The sequence below is a fragment of the Dipodomys merriami genome, unplaced genomic scaffold, assembly GCF_024711535.1.
Source record: "Dipodomys merriami isolate MVZ:Mamm:240054 unplaced genomic scaffold, mDipMer1.0.p SCAF_26, whole genome shotgun sequence".
Lineage (NCBI taxonomy): Eukaryota > Metazoa > Chordata > Mammalia > Rodentia > Heteromyidae > Dipodomys > Dipodomys merriami.
In genome coordinates this window covers 7,869,917-7,878,821 of record NW_027204048.1, presented here as the reverse complement: position 1 = coordinate 7,878,821, position 8,905 = coordinate 7,869,917, and the positions used below count along the sequence as shown (strand labels likewise).

At 45.0% G+C, this 8,905-nt stretch overlaps 1 protein-coding gene across 2 annotated transcripts; it reads left to right on the top strand.

The window, feature by feature from the left end:
• The first annotated feature begins 394 nt into the window (after window positions 1-394).
• Window positions 395-7,074, top strand: LOC138836948 (procathepsin L-like). 2 transcript variants are annotated; one of them, XM_070035647.1, is made up of 8 exons: window positions 395-499; window positions 1,798-1,934; window positions 2,192-2,314; window positions 2,415-2,561; window positions 3,926-4,150; window positions 5,411-5,573; window positions 6,071-6,185; window positions 6,882-7,074. In XM_070035647.1, exons 2-8 carry the CDS (start codon window positions 1,809-1,811, stop codon window positions 6,979-6,981), a joined length of 999 nt encoding a protein of 332 aa, XP_069891748.1. In that variant the 5' UTR covers window positions 395-499; window positions 1,798-1,808; the 3' UTR covers window positions 6,982-7,074. The 2 variants fall into 2 exon arrangements, with proteins under 2 accessions (XP_069891748.1, XP_069891749.1); XM_070035648.1 differs by lacking the exon at window positions 395-499 and adding an exon at window positions 623-669.
• Window positions 7,075-8,905: the final 1,831 nt, after the last annotated feature.

Here is an 8,905-nt window from a genome sequence, read left to right as displayed (position 1 = left end):
GCAACCACTAGATTACACCGGCTCTCCATCTTAGAGGACATTTCCAATCCACGCTCAGGGATCCCCTGAAAACTCACACCGAGCTTGCTGCTGCACGCTCTTTTCTTCTTCCCCCACCCCTCGCCCCACACACCGCCAGCCCAGCGCTTCCAGCCCGAGTAGTTCTTCAGACCCCCATCCCTCCAACAAAGGAATCCTACCACTGCCCGCTCTGCCCGGAAGGGACCGCGAATCCACTCGGATCCGCTCGCCCCACCCACAGGCGAGTCCAGACCCTGCGGCATCACGTGCTGGGAGTCAGAAAGCGCGCAGGCCCCGCCCCTCTCGGGGAGGAACCAATCGTCCAGCGGGGAGGTGTCGGGGGCGTGGCCAGGCAAGCGCCCGACCTGGGGCTTTAAAGCTTGAGTCAGGGACAGCTGGGCCAGATTCTTGGACCCCGGGCGACCTGAGAAAGAAGCTGCGCCTGCGGAGTGCGCCTGCGCAGCGGCCGCCGCACCAGGTGAGCGCGCCCCTCCTGCCGCGCCGTAGCGGCGCGGGGTGAGCTGGGACTTGAGGTGGGGTCGGGGGTGGGAACGCAACCCCTGCCGGAGCACGCGAGGGGGGGGGGGGATGAGGCGGGCGCCGCTCGTGGGAACCAGGGCATCCGTCCGGAGCTCTGCCGGCGTTCAGGTCCGGGAGCGGTGGGAGGGCGGTGGGAAAACTCCGGCGGGCCTTGGGGATCGGGGTGTGGGGCGGGCCGGGGGGGGGGGCGTGGGGTACCTGCGGTCTGCCGGCCTCGGGGCCGCCCCCCGCCCTAGGCCGCGCAGTGTCCGGGCCTGGAAGAGCCAGGCAGGGGGAGCCGGGTCCGCGCAGCCGAGTCCCGATGCCCGGCGCTCCCTGCGCCGCCATCATATCCTTGGGAGTGGTTGGGCTGTGCTTGGGCGGAGCAGTATTGCCCCCCCCCTCTCCTGGAGTGCCCCTTGTGGGGAAGGGGTGCTCTGCCGGGACCCCCCCCCCCCACTCCCAGCCCCGATCTCCTGGGAAGGCACTTCTGAGAGATTTCAGTTCCAAGGCAGATTGCAATACATCTCAAGTATGCAATAGCCTACTAATTCTTGGGGATCCCTCTTTCCTTACTTGATTCCAGATGTTCTCATAGTAAGACTCCTCCTGGGAGATTCAGTACTGTCAGGTAAATAACCTGGATGAACCACTTCCTTGTTGCCAAGTTGTTGCCTTAAGGTGCCATTAAAGTACTGTTGTGGGACCTTGTAAGCCCAGATTATTGCACCACTCGGAAGTCACATTTTGACCATTTATTTTACTTATAGCATTTGTCAGGCTGCTTGCCATTTCAGTAGCTTAATCAAATATTTAGTTCCCTTGCCCTCTTGTGGTCCCCCCCCCCTTTTCCCCATCTTTATGTTAATAATTAGAAAGATAACTAAGATGTTTCTACTCCGTTATGGTAGCTTTAACTTTTGCCGGGCTCTGGTGGCTCACGCCTGTAATCCTAGCTACTCAGGATGCTGAGGTCTGAAGACTGAGGCTGGAAACCAGCTCAGGCTCTTATCTCCAATTTACCAAAAAGCTGGAAGCAGAGTTGTCCACTCAAGTGATAGAGCACCAATCTTGAAAGGAAAAAAGCTAAAGGACGGCATACACACCCAGTTCAAGCCCCAGTAACAACTCCCCCTTGTCCTCCAAAAATTGATTTCATCAGATAGTCAAGTAGAAAAGCCTAAGGGATAGATCTCTGGCCCTGAGTTCAAGCCCCAGTAAATAGCACATGCATACTTATTTCTTTTCTTTTCCTAGGTTTTTGAACCATGAATCTTTCACTCTTCCTCGCTGCCTTTTGCTTGGGAATAGCCTCAGCTACTCCAAAACATGACCAGAACTTGGACACAAAGTGGTACCAGTGGAAGTCAATGCACAGGAGACTATATGGCTCGGTTGGTATCTTTGAAATTACCTGGCAGGAATGGCTCTTAGAGTTCATGGGCTGGGAGTAGCCTGCTCTTACCCACCCAGTCAGTAATCTTACTACACCCATTCGTGAGCACAATATGGAAAACATCCCTGCTCTCTTTGGATCTAAGAACCACCTTCCAGAGATGTAATGCCATCCTTGGCCATGGATTTTATCTTTGCCTGGAAAAGCCTCATGGTGAACACAGGTTTTAAGTAAAAATTAACATTTTGCTTCTAGAATGAAGAAGGATGGAGGAGAGCAGTCTGGGAAAAGAACATGAAAATGATTGAAATGCATAATGGGGAATACAGCCTAGGCAGACATGGTTTCACCATGAAAATGAATGCCTTTGGGGACATGGTGAGTGTCACACATGCATTGCTTAACTCTAGGCTGTTTGTCTTCACTTCTTCACAAAATGATTCCTCTTGCCTTTTCATCTTATTTGTTTCTTTTGAAGACCAATGAAGAATTCAGACAGGTGATGAATGGCTTTCAGAGTTCAAAGCACAAGAAGGGGAAAATGTTTCAGGAACTTCTATTTTTTAAGCCCCCTGCATCTGTGAATTGGACAGAAAAAGGCTATGTGACCCCTGTGAAGAATCAGGTATGAAAAGTGTCAGGTACACACTCTGCGCTGCCAGGAAAATCTGAGTAAACTGGCATAGTTGCTTTGGGGTATTGTGGAGCTACATATAATTTGCTATTTCAGACAGGAAATAGTGTTGGGATTTGAACTCAGGACTTTGTGTGATTTCTGAGCAAGCACTTTACTACTTGAACCAGCTCTTGTAGCTTTAGTTGTTGTTTTCAGATAGAGTCTATGCCTTTTTCCAGGATCAGCTTTAAAATGTAATTCTACTGTTAGTAGCTGAGATTACAGATATATACCACTAGACCTGAATTGTTGTTTTTTTAAATGTCAGTGTGGGGCTTGAACTTAGGGCCTGGGTGCTCTCCCTGAGCTCTTTTTTTTGTTGTTGTTGTTGGTCATGGGCTTGAACTTAACCGCTTGAACCACAGGGCCACTTCCAGTTTTCGGGTGGTTTATTGGAGATAAGAGTCTCACAGACTTTCCTGCCAGGGCTGGCTTTGAACCATGATCCTCAGATCTCAGCCTCCTGAGTAGCTAGGATTATAGACATGAGCCACCTGCACCTGGCTTCCTGGAGCTCTTTTGCTCAAGGCTAGTGCTCTACCACTTTAAGCCACAGCTCCACTTCTAGCTTTTTTGTTGGTTAGAGATAAGAGTCACACAAACTTTCTCACTTTGAACCATGATCCTCAGATCTCCTGGCCCTGGCTTGTTCTTTGAGATATTGGTCTCACTAACTTTTTATCCAGGCTGGCCTCAAATTTGAGATCACCTTATCTCTGCCTTTTCAGTAGCTGAGATTAACAAGTACAAGCCGATATATTCAGCCTTTTAATTTAAAAAAACAAAAACAACATTGTGGTTATGATTGCTCACCCACATGCTACTGTTAACTACTTGAAAATGTAACAGCTGTAATCCTAGCTATTCAGGACACTGAGATCTGTTGTGATCTGGGTATTGCAGTTCAAAGCTAGCCCTAGCAGGAAATTCTGTGAGATTTTTAATCTCCAATAAAGTGCTCAGAAAAAGCCAGAAGTGAAGCCAGGTGCCAGTGGTTCACTCCTGTAATCTAAGCTACTTGGGAGGCTGAGATCTGAGGATCACGGTTCAAAGTCAACCTAGGCAGGAAAGTCTGCAAGACTCTCATCTCCAGTTAACTACCAGAAAACTGAGCTGTAGAGCTCAGGGACAGAGCACAGGCCCAAATTTCAAGTCCCACAACCAACCAAAAAAACAAAAACAAAAACACAAAAACTGAGTTCAAGCCCAAGGACTAGCATGCACAAAAAGTAAATATATAAAAATAAGGTGATATGTAAACTGTTGTTGATCTTTGTCTAGAAACTTTCAGCTTTTTAAATTTCCTTTTTCAGGGTCAATGTGGTTCTTGTTGGGCTTTCAGTGCGACTGGAGCCCTGGAAGGGCAGACGTTCAAGAAGACTGGCAAACTGATTTCCCTCAGTGAGCAGAACCTAGTGGACTGCTCTCATCCTCAAGGCAATCAGGGCTGCAATGGTGGCTTAATGGACTTTGCCTTCCAGTATGTCAAGGAAAATAAAGGCTTGGACTCTGAGAAATCCTATCCATATGAAGGCCAGGTAAAATGGAAGTGCTTTAGTTTGCTATTGTCTGAGCTCTGAGTGGAATGAAATAATCAGAGATAACATCATTCCAGAAGCCACAATTCTAGATGGTAGAATTGAATCACCAAACTTTTTAGTACTCTTGCTGGGCTTGTGCTGATGGCTCACACCTATAATCCTTGGTAACCCTGGAGGCTGAGATCTGAGGATCTCAGTTTGAAGCCAGTTCTGACTGGAGAGTCCTCCAGACTCTTATCTCCAGTTAACCAGTAAAAAGCCAGAAGTGGAGCTGTGGCTAAGGTCATAGTACCAGTCTTGAGTGAAGAAGCTAAGGCACAGAGCCCAAGCCCTGAGTTTAAGGTCCAGTACCACACACACACACACAATTTATTTTTTTGCCTTCTCTGATTTGATAGTTCACATATAGCTGTTTAAGCTTCTTTGTAACAGAATATCCAAACCACCCTACAGATAATAGGAATTTCTGCACTGTAAAAATAATTCCTAGCCTAGCGCTGGTGGCTCACACCTGTAATCCTAGTTACTCAGGAGGCTGAGATCTGAGGATCATGGTTCAAAGCCAGCCTGGGCAAGAAAGTGCATGAGACTCTTATCTCCAATAAATCGCTAGAAAACCGGAAGTGGCGCTGTGGCTCAAGCAGTAGAGTGCTTGCCTTGAGCTGAAGAGCATAGGGACAGTGCCCAAGCCCAGAGTTCAAGTCCCACAACTGACCAAAAAAGAAAATCCTTTTTGGCCAGGCACTAATCTCTCATGCCTGTAATACAACTACTTTAATACTCACTACTCAGAGGCTGAGATCTAAGGATTGTGGCTTAAAGTCAGTCAGGGCAGAAAAGTCCCTGGAGACTCTTATCTCCAATTAATCACTCAGAAAACTGGAAGTGGAACTACAGAACAAAGTGGTACTAGCCTTGAGCAAAAGAGCTCAGGGACAGTATCCAGGCCCTGAGCTCAAGCCCCATGACTAACAAAATAATTTTATTTTTGTGTGTGTGTGTGTGTATGCACTCATATGCAAGTCCTGGGGCTTGAACACAGGACCTTATACTCTTGCTTGGCTTTTTCCCTCAATATTGAGTTGTCATTTGATTCACAAGTCCACTTTTAGCTTTTTGTTAGTTAATTGGAGATAAGAGTTTTTTTAAGTTTCAAATCAACTAATGGTAAACTAATTTACTGAGTGCTTTGATTCTGGAACACTTCCTAAGCAGAAAAAGATAGTCATTAAATCTTTTCTTCTTTTACTTTGAAAGGATGGTAAGTGTAAGTACAATCCTGAATATGCTGTGGCAAATGACACTGGATTTGTGGACATCCCTCCGAGGGAGAAGTCCCTGCTGAAGGCAGTGGCCTCTGTGGGGCCCATTTCTGCAGCTATGGATGCAAGCCATACATCCTTCCAGTTCTATGAATCAGGTAAGTTGTCTTTCATAGTGAGAGTCTTGTCTCCAATTAACCACCATAAAACCGGAAGTGGCCCTGTTGCTCAAAGTGGTAGAGCACCTGCCTTGAGCAAAAGAGCTCAGAGACAGTGTCCATACCCTGAATTCAAACCCAATAACCAAAAAAAGTCTCATGAACTTTCTGCCTGGGCTCACTTGGAATTGTGATCTTTGAACTTTGCCTCCTTAGTAGCTAGGATTACAGGGATGAGCCACCAGTGCCCAACTTTGCCATAATTACTTTTGTTTTTTGGTCAGTTGTGGGGCTTGAACTCTGGGCCTGGGTGCTGTCCTAATTACTATTTTTAGTGGGGGAAGGGGAAAAGTATTTAAGATCTTTTGAATGTTTGTAATCTGTTTAACATGTCACTAAATACAGACTTGGCACTCCCTGTAGGTGACAATAGGGAGATAGATCACTGTCCATGTAAATTGGGTTGTCTCACTCTGGTATTTATCTTACTTTCCCAGGCATTTATTATGAACCAAATTGTAGCAGCAAGGACCTGGATCACGGCATTCTGATTGTTGGCTACGGTACTGATGGAAATGGCCCAGATGATAAATATTGGCTTGTGAAGAACAGGTATAAAATTCTAAATATTTCATGTTGAAAAGAGGGTCTCTGCCTGGAATGAGCATTATTGACAAGTTCACAAAACTTCAAGCTTTATCTCATGAGGCTTTCTCTTCTTAAGAGTGAGCACAGAGATAATTGATGTATGAGCAAGAAATTATATACAGCCTTATATATAGCTGTAATATTGTATGTCTAAAGTCAGTTTTCTTAATTCTGAAACACATTTGGCCCTAAGGATTTTAAAACAAAGGGCATGGGACCTGACGGTTTGAGAACTGATTTATCAATTTATTTTGGGTCGTAGGGCCTGGGCACTGCCTTTGAACTTTGGGATTTTTTGCTAGGGCTGGCACTCTACCACTTAAGCCACAGAACCACTTCTGGTTTTCTGGTGGTTTATTGGAGATAAGAGTCTCAGGGACTTTCTTGCCTGGGCTGGCTTGGAACGTGATCCTCAAATCGCAGCCTCCTGAGTAATTAGGTACCAGCACTTGCCTTTTCAATTTCCTATCTTGAAAATGAAGGAGCCAGAGGGAATATAATTTATATAGGTGTTTATATAGTTGTGCTAGCATTAGGGTAGTGTCTTTTATATGTAAGTGTAAGGATACATATAAGTGTAAGTGCTGTTACTAATTAAGCTAATCTTTTCTTGTTTTTTGTTTGTTTTCTATGTGTGATGGAAAATGGAAAACATTTCAGCTGGGGTACTCAGTGGGGTGCAGAAGGCTTCGTCAAAATAGCCAGGGACAAAGACAACCACTGTGGACTTGCAACTGCAGCTAGCTACCCCACAGTATGAGCTGCTGCACGGACAAATGGAGGACTTACGGGCAGTATGTTTGGAGGAATTCTGTCTCAAAGCTGTCCAAGCCCTTCTGTAAGGCAAAACAAACAAACAAACAAAACACTTGAATCACTGAAGATCCAAGTTATGATTTTGAATTCTTGTGACATTTTTACAAGAGTAAAATGTTAACCACTACTTTTAAACTCCTATTATAAATAGCTTTATGATATTGAAGACTTGTTTAATTCTAAGACGTGAATTTTCGTTTTATAAAAGGATGTATAAAGCTTTACCTTAAATAAAATTTAGTTCAGTATATAAAGATTGGACTTCTGTTTATAATGTGGTGACTTCTTATGTAGTTGGAGAAAGTAAAGAGAATACGGTGTAGTACCTTAGGATAAAGGTAAAAGATGATGGTTGCCTTTGGGTTTTTTTAGATAGAAATACACATTTTATATTAGTTTATGTAAGCCCACTGTATTTCATAATTTTAATATACATATAGTAATTGTATATATTTATGGGTACAATGTGATGTTTTCCTATCATTATGGTATTACATAATGATCAATCTTTGATCATTATGGAATAATAGGCTTATTAATCACCTCAAGTATTAACATTTCTTTTCTTTTTTTTTTTTTTTGGGTCCGGTTGTGGGGCCTGAACTCTGGGCCTGGGTGCTGTCCCTCAGCTCTTCAGCTCAAGGCTAGCACTCTACCACTTGAGCCACAGTGCCACTTCCAGCTTTTTTTTTTTTTTTGCTTATGTGGTGCTGAGGAATCGAACCCAGGGCCTCATGCATTGCAAGGCAAGCACTCTACCACTGAGCCACCTTCCCAGCCCAAGTATTAACATTTCTTTTGATGTATGTGCATGCACACACACACTCATGGTAGCACATGCATGTGTATGCATACATGTCAGTACCAAACTTGTATTCTTGTCATTTTTGCTCAGAGCTCACACTCTACCACTTTATTGTTTAGGTTTTTTTTTTGGGGGGGGGTGTCCAGTCGTGGGCCTGAACTCTGGGCCTGGGCACTGTCCCTCAGCTCTTCAGCTCAAGGCTAGCGTTCTACCACTTGAGCCACAGCACCACTTCCAGCATTTTTCTTTTTGCTTATATGGTGCTGAGGAATCGAACCCAGGGCCTCCGGCATGCAAGGCAAGCGCTCTACCACTGAGCCACCTTCCCAACCCTAACTCTACCACTTTAATTAACACACCTACTTGCTGCTTTTTGCTGGTTTTTGAAGGGAAGAGTCTAACAGACTTTCCTGCTCAGGATGGTTTTGAACAGTGATTCTCATATTTCAGCTTCCTTAGTAGGTAGCATTATAGGCATGAGCCACAAGTGCTGGGGACTAATGTTGGTTACTTAAGACAGGGTCTTTCTATGTAGTCCAGGCTGATCTCAAACTGTTTTTCCAACCTCAACAAACAAGTGCTTGAATTACAGGTATATGCCACCACACCTGCACCTGATTATTCTTTTATTTGTGTGTAAGTCTCTGTGTATCTGTGTGTCTGTGTCTTGGTGGTTGAACTCAGGGTCTAGATGTTGTCCCTAAGCCTTTTTGCTCCAGGCTAGCACTACCACTTCTACCACTTGAACCACAGCTCCACTTCTGGCTTGTTGGTAATTGGAGATGAGTCTCATGGATTTTCCTACCTGAGCTGACTTTGAACTACAATCTTCAGATCTCAGCCCTCCAAGTAGCCAGAATTACAGGTGTGGGCCACCAGGCAACATTGTTTTTTCTTTATTGGAGAATATTTGGAACCTCTCTTCTAGCTACTTTGCAGTGTGAGGAAAGATGGATTGCCAAGGTTATTCTTGTTTTGTTCTGTCAAATCGCCAACAACAAGTCTACATTGCTCTCCTAGGAAAAACTTGCTACCTAGAAATATTTAACAGTTTTGATCAACA

Coding starts and splice junctions, on each gene's coding strand:
- LOC138836948 (XM_070035647.1), top strand. CDS start 1,809: ATGAATCTTTCACTCTTCCTCGCTGCCTTTTGCTTGGGAATAGCCTCA. Junction 4,151..5,410: donor CCTATCCATATGAAGGCCAG/GTAAAATGGAAG, acceptor TTACTTTGAAAG/GATGGTAAGTGTAAGTACAA. Junction 6,186..6,881: donor TATTGGCTTGTGAAGAACAG/GTATAAAATTCT, acceptor AAAACATTTCAG/CTGGGGTACTCAGTGGGGTG.